Raw genomic sequence first — 20852 nt, 5'->3', positions numbered from 1 at the left:
ATAAATATTCACGCTTTTACATTAGTTTGTATAATCTTAAACAATGTTCATGTGTGCAGTTTGACGAAGAATGAAATAAAATGATAGAGAATTTCTCCTGGTCTAAAGATTTCTCTTTCGACTTAACGAACGTTTGTTCAGCAATCGATAGGACGAAGTAGAAACGTGGTCATTATTTTCATGTCGAGAAAACGCTATTGAAATTAATTTTCCGTTATAGAATATATAATATGTGTAGATTTATCGTGTTGCTTTCTGTCTACGGGCTCTTTAAAAAATCTGGAATTAATTTTTCTCGAGAAAGATATCGAGAGACCAATAACTTTTAAATTAAAATGCAACAAAAATAAATGACATCTTCCAATATTTTCTTATTAAAAAATGATTAAAGAGATCTCTGAAAAATGTAGCTTGATTAAGTTTTAAACATCTTATATATTCCGATATATTTAATATTTCATATCAAATAATTGAAAATCATATATTTCATGCTTATGTGTCGTCTTATCTACTTGCTTCGCGTACGTTTTCGTTTCTCTTCTTGCCTCTCTCGGGACTTCATTGGATTCTCGCGCTGTTTCCCTCTCACGCCCACTTTCTCCGAGTGCACCGGCTCTCAAGACAAGACAGCCGCGAATAAATCAGATTTGAAGTGGCTAAGACATGCTACATGTACGTACGCATTTTGCGCTTGTCTACTTGAGACTAGCCTTTTAATACCGACAACGATACGAGCCCTCCAGTACTGGACACAGTTAAATCATGCTTCCGTAGCAGGTGTGTCGCGATTTTCTCAAGAGTAAAGTCGAGAAGCACATGTTGTATTATCACATGTATTTTTACCTCGTTATTACTATTTACAGTAACGTCGAAATATTGCCGTACAATTTGCGATCCGTATACATTACATAATCTTTTTTATTACACCATATAAAATTATTTTTATGTAGTGATTCAAGATTAAGACAATAAAAGATTGAGATCAAGGAAAAAAGGCACAGAGAAGCAAAATTCTTGTTTAAAAAAGATATATATGTAAAGCTTTCTTTCTTTCGTTCTTACAAAATACTTGAATGGACTTTAAAATTATTTTTATGTAGTGATTCAAGATTAAGACAATAAAAGATTGAGATCAAGGAAAAAAGGCACAGAGAAGCAAAATTCTTGTTTAAAAAAAATATATATGTAGAACTTTCTTTCTTTCGTTCTTACAAAATACTTGAATGGACTTGCAATTACAAGGTCCATTAACCTAATAAGAACGTAGAAAAAATAAAAGCTCTAGATAAAATTTTTTTCAAAAACAGAAGAATATTTTGCGTTCCTTTTTTAGCCATCGCATCAATTTCTGCTCATAAAGCAAAAATAAAAGGGGACGAATAAGATTAAAGATTGTGCATCAGCGACGCGTATGATTTCGGAAATTGATTTCGCTTTACCGAATCTATTAAGCTTTAATGACAGCACCTTCCGTAATATAAATGCATTAACGCCCGGTTCATACATATCGCGCTCACGATATATCACGTATAATTTATACACGTCCATTTTTTGTATATAGCAAATTGATGTTGATGAATATGAATTATCATTGTGGAGAAGCGTTTTGAAAGAGCTTGATTATTCCATATATTATATAACGGCAATAATACCACAAACTACATTGCATATATCGTTGTGCGTTCAACTTAATTAAAACCATTAATTTCTATTAATTAATTTCTATTGAGTGCGATATTCTGACTGTGCTATAAACGTTTTTTGATGTGGAAGTAAATATTTTTCATTTAAATCTCGTTTAAATGTTAGGTACAAATGGTACAGAAACTACACAGACAACGACATATTCGGGCGATTATTCGTCATTGAATACCGCCGAGAACACCATACCGGCAGCGATTTGCGGTATTCCAGAGTAATTGAATCTGTCGCGTAAATTCGACCCAACATTCATCTCGCGACATTTCTCACGGACATGCGATTTATCGGGTGCGAACGGGCACGGCCTCAAAGATTCATGCCGTTCAATAAATCGCTTGTCACGTAGAAATGTCGCGCGACAAATGTCAGGAGTGAATCGACATCGAGGAATATACGCTCGTTCTACACAGAGACATTAGATATTCGTTAGGTACGCGATTTGCCATCTTCGAACAAATCTAAACTGATTTGCATTTCATACGGACAAAGATATAAGTTCGGCTTAAAGGCTTGGACTTTTGCGACCTTTTCATTTCGAAACAAAAAAGGAAAGTCCATACAAATATATATAATCCGTTGAGGATAAATGCGGATCGTTTGAGATTTTGGTACTTACTTGTCAGTATCTATACTTTGAATAATCGATAATTTGCTTACGAATAGCTTCGGAATTATCTACGTAATGGAATTGTCTTGGCGCGCAAATCTCTCCGTATGCACGTGCATTGCTCGTGTCATTTCGCGCGGCGGATGCTCCATTTGGAATTATCGCAACTTCCCCTTTCGTCCTCCTCTTCCTCGTACTTTGCCTTCGACGTACGTACAGTAGTCGATGAGTACCGCGCGTAAAACAAAATCGGCACCCCGATACCGGTATTCGTGGCCGGGAAATAAAGATATGCAGGCTTCTACGAACACGGTTGGGAAAGGATCGACTTCTCTCTCTCTTTCTCTCTATCTTTCTCACACGCATACATACACATTCACACATACTCACTCTCGTTCTCTCATTCACTCTCCCTTTCTCCTTCTCTTTCTCTCTCTCTCTCTCTCTTTCTTGTTCTCTTTCTATCGGTCCATTAACCTAATAAGAACGTAGAAAAAATAAAAGCTCTAGATAAAATTTTTTTCAAAAACAGAAGAATATTTTGCGTTCCTTTTTTAGCCATCGCATCAATTTCTGCTCATAAAGCAAAAATAAAAGGGGACGAATAAGATTAAAGATTGTGCATCAGCGACGCGTATGATTTCGGAAATTGATTTCGCTTTACCGAATCTATTAAGCTTTAATGACAGCACCTTCCGTAATATAAATGCATTAACGCCCGGTTCATACATATCGCGCTCACGATATATCACGTATAATTTATACACGTCCATTTTTTGTATATAGCAAATTGATGTTGATGAATATGAATTATCATTGTGGAGAAGCGTTTTGAAAGAGCTTGATTATTCCATATATTATATAACGGCAATAATACCACAAACTACATTGCATATATCGTTGTGCGTTCAACTTAATTAAAACCATTAATTTCTATTAATTAATTTCTATTGAGTGCGATATTCTGACTGTGCTATAAACGTTTTTTGATGTGGAAGTAAATATTTTTCATTTAAATCTCGTTTAAATGTTAGGTACAAATGGTACAGAAACTACACAGACAACGACATATTCGGGCGATTATTCGTCATTGAATACCGCCGAGAACACCATACCGGCAGCGATTTGCGGTATTCCAGAGTAATTGAATCTGTCGCGTAAATTCGACCCAACATTCATCTCGCGACATTTCTCACGGACATGCGATTTATCGGGTGCGAACGGGCACGGCCTCAAAGATTCATGCCGTTCAATAAATCGCTTGTCACGTAGAAATGTCGCGCGACAAATGTCAGGAGTGAATCGACATCGAGGAATATACGCTCGTTCTACACAGAGACATTAGATATTCGTTAGGTACGCGATTTGCCATCTTCGAACAAATCTAAACTGATTTGCATTTCATACGGACAAAGATATAAGTTCGGCTTAAAGGCTTGGACTTTTGCGACCTTTTCATTTCGAAACAAAAAAGGAAAGTCCATACAAATATATATAATCCGTTGAGGATAAATGCGGATCGTTTGAGATTTTGGTACTTACTTGTCAGTATCTATACTTTGAATAATCGATAATTTGCTTACGAATAGCTTCGGAATTATCTACGTAATGGAATTGTCTTGGCGCGCAAATCTCTCCGTATGCACGTGCATTGCTCGTGTCATTTCGCGCGGCGGATGCTCCATTTGGAATTATCGCAACTTCCCCTTTCGTCCTCCTCTTCCTCGTACTTTGCCTTCGACGTACGTACAGTAGTCGATGAGTACCGCGCGTAAAACAAAATCGGCACCCCGATACCGGTATTCGTGGCCGGGAAATAAAGATATGCAGGCTTCTACGAACACGGTTGGGAAAGGATCGACTTCTCTCTCTCTTTCTCTCTATCTTTCTCACACGCATACATACACATTCACACATACTCACTCTCGTTCTCTCATTCACTCTCCCTTTCTCCTTCTCTTTCTCTCTCTCTCTCTTTCTTGTTCTCTTTCTATCTCGCTTTCTATCTCTTCCTCTCTTTCCGCGACGTGCGAACACTTCAATGGCACGATCTCGCCCTTCGTTGGAAACGGCGCATTCGGCGATGCCATTCGTCGCGCCACTCGATGACGATCGACCTCTGCGTCACCGTGAGTCCACCTTGGCCACCGCCGTCGTTCTCTTGGCCAAGGATCAAGTACGACCTGCGAACACACATAATGTGAGCTCAAGTCGCGGTCGCCAGCGTTCAGTCGCCAGCTGTTGCCGGTCGCTACGCAATTTCGCGTTCGTTCAGAATCTGACAGGCAGTTTACGATCGTTATAGATTATCACATTTATTAGATTACTAGATTATCACAGTATATCAGAAAACCTTGACCGCTTGGCTTGATTTTTAGTTGAAAGCAAACGGAAAATCAAACAACACTAAAGATATCTATAAGAAATATTTAAAGATGTCTGAAAAAATTAGGACGTATTTTGCATGTCTTTATAATATCGTTGATATACGTGTATTGCCTGGGTAATGGTAAGATTAACGATAAAGAATGATTAAAGAATGAGATTTATAATTAGAGAGAAAAACATAACAAAGCCTATACCGAGAATTAGAATTTTCGAAAAAAATGCCACTTATTTTCTTACAAGCGGAATTATTTGTTTAGAAAATTAAGATATAATATCTCCGATTTGTCAAGAGATGAAATACTTACTTATTAGGTTTGATTTTTGGGCATCTGCAGGCCAGATCAGCCGAATGAACGTAAAGAGATAAGTCACCACGTCGAAGCCTCGAGTTGGAATTTTTCTTGTAAATGAAATCGACGTTTAGAGTGAATCGGATCCAGGATGTGCCTGATACACTTGTGCCGCTTTGCGAGCCGTCGCTTTTCTTGTGCCTGTCCGTTATTCTGCCCAGAATAGCTACGGTGAAAAAAAAATTAAATATAATTCGTTTCAAGCATTTTATTTTACAATAAATAAAGTTATATCATTGTCTCCACAAGAATATTCTATAAAATAAGATATTAAAGATCTTTTAATATACTGTTTTTAGAACAGAATTTATATGCATAATTTACAAATGTTAATATTAATGATTCATAAATCTGATACACATTTTGTGCACCAAATACAAACAATTAAAACAATTTACATAATTTAAACGAAAACATTTTTGGAAATTTCGTTAAATGCGTAAAAAACTTTTCTTTGTCATTGTAAAACCTTAAGTAGATGTAATCATAGAATCGACATTTTACGTTACAACTAAAATACGTAATCGGCATCAGGAACACACGTGTTCCTTATGTTCAAAAGAGGCCCGGATCCTTTCAATTGTTCGAGACTATAGAATCGAATGGGGGACCGCGGTTGGGCGAGACTTTTCTTTTTTCTTTCTTTCTTCCCTGTTACGATCGTACCATCGATCCTGTCGTCCTCCGGACAGGGATACTATTAGCCTTTCGCCAAGGACTAGGGTCATGCCCCGGCGAAACGATTCAACGTTGAGTTGCATTCGATCGAGCCATTCATTACTCGACGTCGACGTTACGAGTTTATACGCCGTCCTGTTTGACCCCGGAATTTGCTATTCGAATCATGAGGCCGCGTTATTCTTCACGTGTTGTACACTGGAGATTTTTAATTTACCCTCGCGGGGTAGGATCAGGATAACGAAATATATCTTTGTAACGAAAATACGCATTTTCTTTGATAGAGAGCTTTGTAATGATTCACGGTTTTTAAAATTGACATTTGTTAAACTATTGCATCATTTATGATTCAAATTGTTTAATTTTTTCTTACAAAAACGCAATTGATTGACAAGAAATAGAATACACAACGCGATTCTTTTAATTATTAAATATTTATGTGGAAAATTATATAATTGAATTTTATTTTTATTTTGAAATCTAATTAATTTAATTAATTTTGAAGTTTTGCTATTAAAAAAAGATTTTCAGCGATAAAACTTAAATTTTTTCCATCGCAAAGATTATTATACGTATGATGCATGTGATACAATTATTTTTACTAATTGCGCATTTTTGACACATAGTTGTTTTTGAAAAAATAATTATTTTTTTCTAAACTATTTTCGTTCTCTTTCTCTTCCTCCCCATCTCTTTTTCACTCTCTCGTTTTTATCAGGCCATTGCGTGAGATTGAGCCATGTCGCAGTTTTCTTTTTGTCGGACTGCAAATACCGAAACAGCTGAGTATGTTTTTGTATGGAGCAGCAGTTTCCTTACTCAAACCCCTTCGCGTATTCGAAATTCGCGGTGGCGAAAAAATACGTGGAAGCACGCGCAGCGTCGAGAACGTCGCCGTTCCCGATTGGTTTCCCGAGACGGCTGCGGGATGCGCGCTCGTTTCAGCCGCTATTCTAAGTCGGAGACAGCTAAGTGCAGACCTGTTGAAGATTTATCTGCGTTGAATCAAACGAGCGGACAGGACAGGAGACGGGAGGTCGAAGCCGCCGCCCGGCCAAACTCGTGCCGGACCACGGCTCAAAGGCATACCATTCTATTATTGAAAGCACCCGGCACCATTAAAACGCGAGTCTTTCATTTTTTAACGAACCGTTATACGCAGTACCGTGGAAGGGAGAGAGAAATATATGCAAACAATCCTTCTCCCTTATTCTCCTCAACGATTGAATCTAGCAAACTCGGCGAGCTCGAATATTAAAAATCGATAAATAAAAAAATAATTTTTCAGCTTTTATTATAAATAAATGGCGATTTGAGATAGCACCATTTTATTTATATCTATTACACAGAACGCGATGAGTCTAGAGAAAATATAAAGAACTGATTACAATTATTGAAAAAATATGAAAAAATATAAATTTGGTAAAGAAATATATATAAGGTAAAGAAAGAAAGAAAAATCCCCGAAGCTTTCTAAAGTAAAATTTGTAATTGCCTCTTACTGTCTTCCTGGTTCTTTCTGTTCATATTCCTCTCTGAACGTACGTTTATGTTCGACTTTTTCGAGGACTTTTGAGGGAGAGAACGATACTCTGGCATAAATCGTTGTTTCACATGCATCCTCCTCTCCCGTTACCGGGTTGGGTACATATCTATTCCCGATAAAAGCCGAAACAATTCCGGTAGCTCTGTCCTGGTAATGTTTTTCCACAATAGAGCCAGAGAATCGATGTCTATATCATCACGTTTATCGTCATTCTAATCTTTTCTGTTTAGCTCGCCAGAATATAACGATATTAGATTATTATGTTTCTATTGGAAAAATAACGGAATACCTAATATAGGAATGTAAAACTAATTGTTTATATATACATATGAAATACACATATAAATTCAAGAAAATTAAGACAAACTCTTTTATCTTATAGGTAATAAATCATTCTAACATTAGAATTCTTTTGGTAGCAATTGTATGTACGTATATAACGACCAGTTAATTATAGGACTCTGAGAAATTCGCATTGCGAAGGGATTTGCATGCAATGTTTGGGTTTCTACGAGTTTCATTATATCAGGGACGAGAGTGCAATTAATACACCTTTCTCTGTCTACGACATTGTTTGGTTTGGAGACACGCACTTACCATAGTCTCTTTTGCAGTACTTGTTGAGATTTAGCCTCTTCGTGCTGGCGCGGCACTTTCCGCACTGATCTGCAACAAAACGAAGTAGAAGACAAATTACATCGCTTTCAGTGACTTAATCAATTTATGGCGGTGCGGGTTAAACCGCGGTAGTTAATTCCCTTGGGCACGCAGACATTGGCGGACGAGGAAACGCGTCGTTAGCAAAATGTTCTTTAAACTGCGCGCAGAATACAATTCGGTCGAGTCAAACAATTGTCGTAATTGAACTTTGTACAGAGGTTATCAAAATGATGAATCGACCACTATTATGGTAATCATCGCGGTACATCAGGCTAAAAATACTTCTTTTGCTAGACACAATTAATGTGCAATAAATAAATAATTATTATTTATCCAAGAATGGTCAAGATTATTGTGATGTATAGTACTTACTATAAATAGGAATAATTGACTAAAATAACAGAACAATCATTTTATTATCTATTATTTTATCATGTATTAAATGACATGACAAAATAGCAGTGTGATCGATTAAGTTAAACTCCACTAAAATGGTATTTACGTCTGCATTTATGAGAGATTCATCCCTTTATTAAAGTTTTCGAAAACAAACATTAATCGTTCTGCATCTCTCCTGAGATATTCTTGCGCGTTTTAACAGAATTGGAGATAGAGCAAGACCACAAGATACTTTGTAAAGCAAGGGATTAAAGGGATCGACTAGCTGGATTTCTCCGGCTAGCCGCAATCCGCAATGGTTTTCAAACAATTCAATGTTCAAACAAAATAGTCTGCAAACTCTTTGTCTGTTATATATGCATAAGAAGATAAATAATAAGATTACTTCGAACTTGTATCGATATTGTTTTTTTAAAATAGTCCATCAATCACAAAATACATTAAAATATTTATTCAGACAATATTTTCGATTATTGAAAAATGCTTTCCGTGCGGGAACTAACAATAAGTTCCAGAGATTACAGACAATGAAATCATATATAAATATTCTTGATTTAATTTTAAGTAAATTTAAAAAAGTTAAATCTTGAAAAATATATAAAAAATAGTTAGAAATAATTGGAAATTGGAAAAGTTGAGAGAAAGATCCTCCTACACACAGAAAAATATTATTCTATTGCTAAGTAAAATGATTACTCAGTTTACTTTACTTCTTTTAAGTAACAATTATCTTTAACAAAGAATATTTTCTTAATAATAGTCTTAAAATAGACTTGTCACAAATTTTAGAAATACTCATTATCATGTACTCAAAAAAAGTAAATATTTTCTTTTGAAGAATATTATAAAATTTTATCGAAGAAAAGTCAGATATGGTTAATTTAATGTAAGAAAATTTATTAGATCAGAAAAATTTAATGTATTTCTTTCAATTATATAATTTAATATTCTTGATTGAAATATTAAATTTATTAGGATTCAGAATATATTTTGAATAAATTTGATGCTTATGATAAACTTATGATAGATTTGCGGATATATGAACTTATGAAATACTTGGAACAAGTAATATTTACTTGTATATAGTATGTATTTTTCTGTGTGTATGGTATTTTCGCTAAGGAAAAAAATCAAAGAATTCATAAATGAAAATTAATTCGCTAACTTTGGGGCAGTCTATGTAATAGCAAGTAATAGTACACATGCACAGACGAGGTTCTGATGAGAGACGAGATGCTGGGCGAGTATCGTGACGTCACGCAAGGAGCCTTCGACCCCGTGGTCGCATACACATTGCAGGCACTTGGGTTACTTCAGTTCGTCTCGTCGCGTCTCGCACTTGACACGGCCCATTATCATCCACCGGCGTATATCTATCCATCTATTATCTAGCTGCGCGACTATCCATCCATTATATCCCGTACGGTCATCGCGGCCCCGTATCTCCGCGTCTCGCAGCCGCTCAATTAATTCTCCGAGAGCAATGTGTTATAGTCTCGACTGCCACGGAGACCAAGAAAGGTGCGAGTCAGCACCGTGACTAGGACGAGGCGAACTATAAAACACTTGCTTTAAGCGCAGAAAAAAAATTCATCGTTCATAATGATTTCTCGAAGAAAAAAATCGAAGAATCGGAAAAATCAGAGGAATGAGAGAGCAAAGAACTCCAAAGAACAAATTAATGAAACAGTAAAATTTTCTCTTCTCTCATAAATTAAGACAAGTATAATATATGATGTTTGGAGCTTTTTGAAGTAATTGAAATATTACTAACATAAGGCAAGATGTTAAATAATATAAAATATGTCTTTAATTTCGTCAATTTTAATCATACATTGTGTATGAAAAACGAAAATATTTAAACTTATGAAAAGACCTTAGAAAAAAGACCATCCATTTTAGGTTTGATTTGATTCTCTGTTCGATTTTATCTCACTTCCCCTAATTAAAATCACGGCATTGAGGACCTCCAGAGAGTATGGATAGGCAGATGCGAATCGAGAAACGTGACGTATTCAATACTGGGCGTACGGAGCTAACTAGTGAATTAGCGTGAACGGTCCACCTGGTGCTGGCTGGCTGCCTCGCAATACCACATTGACCTTCACTCATTCGTACGCTGCGACGTTTGTCGGATTGCGCACGTGTCGGGGATTGAAAGAGCATGATTGATCGGCTGACCGGCAGCACGATCGAGAATTGCCCGTGAGATCGGCCGACTGTTGCTCGATGCGTTGATTTATCGCCAGCGACGTGGTTAGATTTCATAACGCGACGGAGACAGTAGCTGCGAGGGGGTTTTATAGTGTCGGATCTAAATTTGTCATGGGGAGGGGGGCCTACATAAGTTAGGACATCAGTTCTATATGAGTGAGATGCTTTCTTTTTATCACATAATAATAAATATCATATATATATAAGAATCGAATATATATATATATTTAAAAATCAAAAAGAAATTATATTAATTTCGTACATAAATTGACGCACACAAAAATATATGCATGCTATTCAACGATTGGATCAATTGATCCATTGCAAAATACCTAATATAAGTTATCAAATTATGTTTATAATAAACTTTCGCAATTAGGCAAATTTCTGTGTAAGTTTTCAGGATATTTACACTAATTTTATTGCATTATATTGTGTTTCGCGAAATTCATTATTATATTTATTTACGCATTGCGAAGTCTGTCAATATGTAGTAATAAACCGCATCGGGCAGGAAGTTGATGCGAGAGAAACATGTGTGTGCCAAATATTTAAAGCCGCGGAATAGCCGCACCGAAAAATATTTGTTTTTCGATACAAGAGAGAGAAAGAGAGAACAACCGGTTCTATCTCGCATGCGCGTGCGACGCTGGTATTTTACGACTTCGAGCATCGCGCATCCGGTTCGCGAGAATAAGCGGTGGATGGTAAGAAAAAAATTAAAAGAGAAAGGTGCGAGTCAGCACCGTGACTAGGACGAGGCGAACTATAAAACACTTGCTTTAAGCGCAGAAAAAAAATTCATCGTTCATAATGATTTCTCGAAGAAAAAAATCGAAGAATCGGAAAAATCAGAGGAATGAGAGAGCAAAGAACTCCAAAGAACAAATTAATGAAACAGTAAAATTTTCTCTTCTCTCATAAATTAAGACAAGTATAATATATGATGTTTGGAGCTTTTTGAAGTAATTGAAATATTACTAACATAAGGCAAGATGTTAAATAATATAAAATATGTCTTTAATTTCGTCAATTTTAATCATACATTGTGTATGAAAAACGAAAATATTTAAACTTATGAAAAGACCTTAGAAAAAAGACCATCCATTTTAGGTTTGATTTGATTCTCTGTTCGATTTTATCTCACTTCCCCTAATTAAAATCACGGCATTGAGGACCTCCAGAGAGTATGGATAGGCAGATGCGAATCGAGAAACGTGACGTATTCAATACTGGGCGTACGGAGCTAACTAGTGAATTAGCGTGAACGGTCCACCTGGTGCTGGCTGGCTGCCTCGCAATACCACATTGACCTTCACTCATTCGTACGCTGCGACGTTTGTCGGATTGCGCACGTGTCGGGGATTGAAAGAGCATGATTGATCGGCTGACCGGCAGCACGATCGAGAATTGCCCGTGAGATCGGCCGACTGTTGCTCGATGCGTTGATTTATCGCCAGCGACGTGGTTAGATTTCATAACGCGACGGAGACAGTAGCTGCGAGGGGGTTTTATAGTGTCGGATCTAAATTTGTCATGGGGAGGGGGGCCTACATAAGTTAGGACATCAGTTCTATATGAGTGAGATGCTTTCTTTTTATCACATAATAATAAATATCATATATATATAAGAATCGAATATATATATATATTTAAAAATCAAAAAGAAATTATATTAATTTCGTACATAAATTGACGCACACAAAAATATATGCATGCTATTCAACGATTGGATCAATTGATCCATTGCAAAATACCTAATATAAGTTATCAAATTATGTTTATAATAAACTTTCGCAATTAGGCAAATTTCTGTGTAAGTTTTCAGGATATTTACACTAATTTTATTGCATTATATTGTGTTTCGCGAAATTCATTATTATATTTATTTACGCATTGCGAAGTCTGTCAATATGTAGTAATAAACCGCATCGGGCAGGAAGTTGATGCGAGAGAAACATGTGTGTGCCAAATATTTAAAGCCGCGGAATAGCCGCACCGAAAAATATTTGTTTTTCGATACAAGAGAGAGAAAGAGAGAACAACCGGTTCTATCTCGCATGCGCGTGCGACGCTGGTATTTTACGACTTCGAGCATCGCGCATCCGGTTCGCGAGAATAAGCGGTGGATGGTAAGAAAAAAATTAAAAGAAAAAAAAAAACAGAGCAAAAACGAATTACGGGGAGTAAAGATACATTTCTTAGATCGAATGATGGAATGTGCATGCGAGTATCGAGACTATCGCGCAATGTTCTTTACGTTTTTTAGAGTAGATACATTATAATAAGATTATATCTAATCTTATTTTATTTACAAGTTTTCTATGTAACAAAAAATTTGTATTTTTTATTTTACATATTATACAATTTGCGACTAAAAATTTACATATATCTCTCTTCATACGTACTTTCTTATCTAATTATTCTGAAAGTGTTGAATCTTTTGCAGGCTTCTTCTGATAAGATGAGAGCTTGAATTTACAATTTATTTTATTTTAAAGTGTGTTTCCTATGTAAATAATAAAAATTTGTGTTTTTTATTTTACATACGAGTTACACAACCTGTGTGACTAAATTTACATGTATATTTCTCTCCACATATACTCTCTTATCTAATTTATCCTGAAAGTGCTGAATCCTTTGCAAACTTCTCCTGACACAAAATGAAATCTTGAATTTACATCTTCCTATTTCCCAAGTGAAGATTTGCGCTGGCCGCATACGCGCGCGCGTTTGCGGTTCACACACTATCCTGATCGCGTGCGAAAGTGGTTCACGTCAATCCCATATAATTACGATTAGATGCATCGGAGAAAATTAATCCTTTTCTCGTGGCCGGTGCTCGTTTTAACACTCGGTGGTTAGAGATTTAGCGGTTACGCGCTGTCGAAGCAAGCAAGATACGTACGCCCTCCTTATTTATCTCGTTCTTACCTGATAATTTCATCTCTGCCAATCCCTGTCTTCCGGCTGCTCGGTAACTATGTTCTAATTATTAACAGTTCTCTCTCTCTTTTTTTTTCTTCTATGAAAAATTGAACACACACACAAAAAAAAGAGGAAAAAAAAATTTTTTTTATCGTACGCGCGATTATATAAGTGTGAAAACATGGGCGAGAGGGTATGCGAAATTAATTCGATCGTGGTTATCTATTGGAATCTATTTGAGATTTAAAACAATCGGGAAAATGTAATTTCAGTTCATTCGTTATTATATGTTAATGCCACATACAGTTTTAAAAGAGAACAATTATAAAAAATCGTTGTGGTATCGGGAGCGTGCATAGTTTCATACTCTTTTGTTAAATCAAATTGGAAATGAAAAAATAAGAGTCAAGAGAAAAAATAAAGTCAATTGCAAGAAATTTAATTTTCTGTTATTGAAGTTCAACTCGCAAAAACCTATAAGTTTCAATATTAAATATCTTCGTTATGAAATTACTCTTATCATCATTTTACAAAAATTGAGTTTCAAAGTTATCGAATTATATTTTTTGATAGTAATTAATTACTGAATATTTATTGAAAAATGCAGACAAAAGTTGCATGCAGTAAATACGAATATGGCTAGTTATTCATTTCAAAACAGCACATGAGATACAGTTAATAAAATATAGTTGCTTACACAGACTTTTTCCTGCTTCTCATATTAAAAAATATTGTATGATTTATTTTACCTTTTTTTTAAGTCTTGAGGAATATATGCTTTTAATTCGTATTGTTCTGAGATTAGCAGCACTTTTTAAATATCAACAGAGGTTATAAAATATGAGAAAAAAACATGAAATTATAAATACAATAAATTTCAGTGCATGTGAAAAATAACAGCAAACTCTCGATTATATATTCAGCAATTTATAAACACGGAATTGAGAACAATTAAGAACGTAATTATCCTGTTACACATCCGCAAACAATTTATAAATAGCTTTGTGTCCAACGTTGTTTCGAATTAATGATGTCCACAGCACCGAGCACGGGAATAATAAACGTATACACACGTAAAAAACCTCGCTAATGCACGGGTAAATAATCGCACAGACAAATATACAAAAAGAGAGAGAAGACATATATATCCGTCGTCACATCTTTGGAGGGAGATAAAATTGTAATATAATGAAATAGAAAAATTAAATATTTGACGTCTCGACATCATTGTGAAAAAAAAAATTGGCTTTGAATTGGCTGGGGAATATTCTTGAGCCCTCTTTTCTTTCAAATAACCTTCGTATTCTTCTTCCTACGTTTTTTTACATCTTATATTTTAGCGTATATATCTTTATATAGAGACACGCTTCCGGCGTAACGTGTGGGATCGCGCGTACACGTACGGCACGAGCGCTAATACGCGCCATTCACAAGCGTCCTTTAGACGAATCTGCCATTCTGCCATTCATCCTAGTCCCATTCATCGGCCGACCGTCCCCAAGCGAGCGAGCGATGCGGCACGACGCGGCGGTCCGAAGTCGCGTGATTTAGACGCCGAGATATTCGCGTGTAATCCGCTTAGATCCAATCGCTGGGCATCGTTAATATGAAGCGTCCGATCGGGACTTCCTTCGTGCCTTAATCATCGTCAATTTGTAACCGCGTGCGACACGAAAGTGTTTATCAACGACATTAAAGGATATTTTTCTGGCATTTAGAATGATATAAAAAAGATAGATTATTAATTTATTCACGTGCAGTTTTAAAGCAGATAAATTTTTTTTTTTAATAGCCAGATAATGTGTGTGTGACTAATAAGATTATTTAGATTATTTTTACGAATATAGTTTCTTGTATCAAATAGTATTGAAAATAGCTCTTGATTGATAGGAACAATCGTCAGCGATTTTTATTAGATATTACATTTTTAGAATTATTTACAGCATCTAATTTCATAACTTAGCAATGTCCACGCGATATTAATATGAGAGACTGACATCTCGGTATCCGGCTCGGACTGGGATAAATTCTGGAGGTTATTTTAACCTTGACTGTATGCGCGCATATTTTTAGTCAGCCATATTCTCGGCACATTAATCGTTACTGAGAATGGTTACGCAAAGTGACGTGGAATTTTATGGCACTTGTTTTTATTGAGCTGACCTAATACTATTTCCGTTTTACGGAACCCATATTACTGTCAGAGCATATCCTATTAAACGCGACATAAAAAAGGAAGAACATAGATCATAGATATTTGTTCAAGCTTTCCATAATGATTTATATCACTCGCAAAATGCGAAAACCCGCATTATAACAAAATCTCATATGTATAAATATTACACGCGCGCGCACGCTTTTAGAATTACATAAAATATTTTCTCAAATTTCTCATGCGCATATTTAACTGCTATTTGATGTTTATGTGCAAACAAATTATGAATAAATTATTTATATTTATTCTCTTGCGTGAAATATTAAATTAGTTTTGAAACTTTTACTCTCCGAAGAAGAGAAAACATCATGAATTTAAATCTTTTCTATATCCCAAGGAAAATTCAAGAGAGAGTGCATCCCTTCACTAAGATTTAACCTTATGACGTTCATGTTGTACGGATTCTTTTTAAGCGACGCCGTTCCCCTAGCAGCGGACGTAGATTAATCTTCTGCAACGCGGCGGTGTTTTCCTTGGCAGAGAGACCGCGTCGCGCAGAGAAACGTGCCCGAGGTTTAAAGATGAATTTCATAAATTCCCGCCGTAGTTGCGGTACTTTTAAAGACGCCAACAAAAACATCAATATCGGCTCTCGCCGCACACAATGTATGTACACATGAATGAATAAAGAAGACTGAATTTATAAAAATTTGTCTACGACATAAACGAGGCATTCAACGCAATCCAATTCTCTATATAAATTCTTTTTTCTTCCAAGATAATAAAATTTTTGAAGTGTATAAGCAATTTAATATTATATAATCCGTCTTTATTTTTTTAGAAAAAAAAAAAAAAAAAATTTAAATTTGATATTCTTTTTATATACTCTTGCGTATGTGTGTGTTATTTTACGTTGGATACATACACGCAAGTGCACATTTACGTATGTGTACGGCTGATCTTCTTGTATTTCACGCTCAATCTGACCGAACACGTGTCAGGGGTCCAAAGATATTTGCGAGACGAGATGTGTGTATACGTGTATGTATGTGTGTGCTGGTGTTCGTCAACTAAATCTAGAGTTCGCGAGGAAAGATTTCCTGGAAGCCACCGGGATAAGGAAAGAAAGCGGAGGAAAGAGACCAGGGCAAGCGTGATCCGCGCAAGAGGCAGTCGGTATATTTTCTCGCTCGCCTCATTCAGGTATTCGCGGAATAATGAGATTATATTGCGGCAGAGAGCTAACGTCTAAAGTAAACTGCAAGTGTAAGTCGCTGCTACGAGAACTGAGAGACGCGTGCAATATACCTCACTCGTGGAATATTTTAATGTCTCCATTCGGGGTTAGAGACGGAAAAGGATATCTACGAGAAACCAGAATTACATTAGGAAAAAGCGTGCGCAATACACGTATACGACGGAAGTATGTTATAATTTAACTAATCTTTAGCAAAGCTTTCTTGATGGACAAGCTTACTGTATAAGCTTCTCTTTTTCAAGAGAAAAATCCAACTGTGTTCCTTGATTTTTTTTCTCTTCTTAAACCAAATGTCAGGATACTTTTCACAGTAAAATCAAAACGTATATATATAGTTGGCAGGATATATAATATTTTTAAAAATCATCCAGGATCTTTAGGCTTTTCTCATAAATCTGACATCGGCTTCCGCCCGCAGGAAGCAGAACAGGAGATTGCTTCGAAATCAATTTACTTTGACGTAATTCATCTCCGCGGTCCGTTTGAGAGGGTCAGGAGCATCCCTTGTCTCGAAACTAAAGGCTATCAACTATCGCGCTTGATAACGTTTAATAAAATGAACGTATATTGAAATTAACAATTGCGAGAGAAGCTCGAATCGAAATGTATTTGAAGTCCGAATTAAACTATGGAAATTAACACGAGAGTTAAATATAAAATGGAAAATTTAAAATAGTGAGCACAATTGCTCTTTATATACATACATATCAAGCACTGTTTATAATTATTACATATAATAATAATCAGATTTTATTGTATCTAGGCCGATTTGTATCGTGCAAATTGTATAAATTTTATTTTCTCGTAAACGCTATAAGATATGTACACATATTATAATCGAAAGATACAATTGAAAATACGAACGAAGGGGATAAAGCCGCTAAATTATATCGCAGCATCGAATTTTCCGCGAAACAAACGAGTCGCGCGAGAGAAATCAAATATTACTTTCCTGGATGCATTGCTGAACTGAATCACGCTTGCATTTGTTGCGCCGCACGTAGGAAAATCCAATTTTCATGGGACGAAATAAACCTTTATCGAATATCGTGGTCACGCGTGGAAATGCGCTATGTGGTATGTCGTTTCGACATCTGCAATGGAATTTCTGACATACTAGCGTATTCTCGCTTTCACGCATTCACGATGTTACGGTATAATTATGCGACCCTCGTGGGTATGAAAACACGGTCGATCTAACATACATAAACGCGAAATTTATGTTTCGTGCATATACTATGTAGGCAGGTATATTAAGATGATTGTGACGCGCATATATATCGTACGTAGGTAGAAGGTACTACTGTATAATATCATAAAGCTTATAGAACAGAACAGTACTTAAGCTTATTGTGAGCTGAGAAACTACGGTAAATTAATGAATGTTGCGTAAATTTATGTTTGTAAATTTAGTTAATTCTCGCTTTTCTCATCCCCTCTCGCTTCTCCCCCATCATACAGATGCCAGGCTGCATTTATTTGGATAATAGCATATTATAAATGGGTTGGAATTTTGGTTATGCGAAATTCGCGACAATCGTTGCGACTTTTATTATTTTGTTTTAGGAATTTCTCGCGTGCAGTGTAAAATCAAGCCAGTATTACGCGCTACGCAATCCATTTACTGTGTCCAAAAATATTATACATTCTTTGGATCTTTGCTAAATTTTCCGAATGCACATCATATTTTTGCACATAATGCAAACGCTATGTGACAATAGACATCAACTCCCATGACTACAAATTTCCATAGTCTATTCATCTGTATTAGACGGTTGCATAAAAATGTAAGAAATTACAAAGAAATATAAGAAAAAGCACAAAAAATATATAACATGTAGTTTTTAAATCCTTTTCGATTTATAATTAAAAAATAATTTAAACAACTCTCTCTGCCTTTCTATAAAATATTGTATTAATACTTGCAAGAATTATTATTCGAAGTGATATAATATCGTAAATGATGCATAAGTCATTCTAACTATAAGAATGATATTATGATTATTGCACTTCCCATTTTCTTTTCTGTGACGTGCCAATCAGTCATCCGTCTGTCGATGTCAACGGTGGCATTGACGCAGGATAACGACGCGGTTATCCGGAGCATGACATCGGATTTACTTTGACCGATTGGGATATTCGATGCAACGGCGAGGAACAATCGTGCTCGGGTCGATTTCGAGGTACAGGTTTTGGCCGATTGATGCAACCGCTCGATCGGAAAGTTCGACCTTACGGCACGATCGCGACTGATTTGGCAAAACGATTGGCGTGGATTAACGCGAGTTAATCAAACACAAAGGATGTTTCGCTGGTCGGGAATTAAACGGATTATGGTCTCAGTTGATCGCCGTCGCGATCGATCCGCGTTTGCGAACGCGATCCGTTCCGTCCGTTGTCTCGTTGCGTTACAGTCCGTCCGTTTCCGCATGCTTCCGTGCCGCTTCCGCGCATCCGTAATACAGTTCGATGGCTCGGATACATCCCGCCGGCGAGGAAATCCCCGCGAGTAAACTGCCCGACCAAACTGTGCGCAAACTTTACCGCCAAGATCGGGGAGATTTTCCGCCAACTCGAGCGTTCCATTCTGAAACAGGAAGTCCGGCTCTATTCGTGCGTCCCGCGAGTTCTCAAGCGGATCGCGATTCGGGATCTAAACTAGGAGCGAATGATGTCATTTCGGATCGCTTGTTGCGGTAGGTTGCGCCGTTTCTCTTCGACACTCGTTGCTCGCGTGTTCAGTTTTTATTTTATAAGATCGATCTGCGAGAAAAACTATCTTGTTCTCTCTTTTTCCATTTAAAAAAAAAAATTTAACTTATAATCGTAATCGTAATCAAAATATTAAATTCATAGTATATTTTACAGTTAATTAAGTTATATTATTATCCACATTATTTATAACAAATATTTTTTCTACAAACTTGATGAAATAAAATTAATATTATAAGAATAGATGTACAAAAGAGAGAAAATTAAGAAACAGGTAAAAAGGCAAACAAAGAAATGTGTCTATCTCTATTCTAACGGCAATTAAGCGGTTTATGGTTTCAGTTCTATCCACTATCCAACTACCGCAATTATTCTCGCGGTTATCTCCATGTTCCGTGTCGTGTCCGGACTTCGTAATTCGGTCGAGCGACGCGATGGCTTTGATCAATAACGTATGATATATACAAGTTCTCACAAATTGTCTGATGCATGTTCGATTGTTTCACGACGTTTACCGGCGATTTGACAAACGATAAATTGCTTGTAGGCCGTATTGTCACACATCACATATTTGACAGCGTGATATACGTAGTTGTGCTATGCCTAAATAAAAAAAAAAAAATAAAAATAAAAATAAAAAAAAAAACAGTAGTCGAATCATGTGTAAAGATCGATATTTTCAGATTAATCCGTATCGCGTTTATTGGATCTCAAAATTAGTTTGTGCCTGAAACAGTAATTCAATCCATTGCTGCAAAGCAGCGGATAATGAAAACGATAAATTCGTATGGTAGCGATAAAAAAAATATTCACCAATCGAGTTTCGCGTACAATACGTTGCGGAAATCGCACGCTTCTCGGTTGTAAAGCTGTAAAAAGTGAAGGGAGAAGATTGGGAACTACGCCAAACAAAAATCCAATCCATTCCTGTTTCGCGCTCAACCGACTCTCTCTCTCTCTCTCTCTCTCTGTCTCCCTCTCCTTTCTTCGATAAATCTCTCCGTCAATCTGTCTCGCTTCGATCGCGTCCGGAATTTCGGAAATTTTGTTCGGTAGCTTCGGCGAACGTGACCGTTGTGCCGTTGCGCGCTCGGAATTTTCGATATTTTTATTCGATAACGCGCGCCCGCTGGCGGCCCATCGTGGGGGATCTCGATTGAATTTCAAACGAAATTCAAATTACGTTTAATTTGGTTAACTACCGATGGAGGAGAGAGAGAGAGAGAGAGAGAGAGAGAGAGAGAGAGAGAGAGAGA

The 20852-nt window shown here is 36.5% G+C and overlaps 1 protein-coding gene across 1 annotated transcript in view; it reads right to left on the bottom strand.

Annotated features, from left to right (window-relative positions):
• Window positions 1-2780: 2780 nt before the first annotated feature.
• LOC115239688 (netrin-1-like) overlaps window positions 2781-20852 on the bottom strand; it is a 172499-nt gene continuing 154427 nt past the window's right edge. Inside the window, exons 5-7 of the mRNA XM_029814346.1 lie at window positions 7868-7936; window positions 5002-5212; window positions 2781-4491 (exon numbers count right to left, since the gene is read on the bottom strand). Of these exons, the coding sequence (XP_029670206.1) occupies window positions 4347-4491; window positions 5002-5212; window positions 7868-7936 (425 nt within the window). The 3' untranslated portion in view covers window positions 2781-4346. The remainder of the gene's footprint in view (window positions 4492-5001; window positions 5213-7867; window positions 7937-20852) is intronic.

The sequence above is a fragment of the Formica exsecta genome, unplaced genomic scaffold (assembly GCF_003651465.1).
Source record: "Formica exsecta isolate Colony F162 unplaced genomic scaffold, ASM365146v1 scaffold393, whole genome shotgun sequence".
Classification (NCBI taxonomy): Eukaryota; Metazoa; Arthropoda; class Insecta; order Hymenoptera; family Formicidae; genus Formica; species Formica exsecta.
The sequence above is the reverse complement of the archived record's forward strand: the minus strand, read 5'-3'. Positions and strand labels throughout refer to the sequence as shown.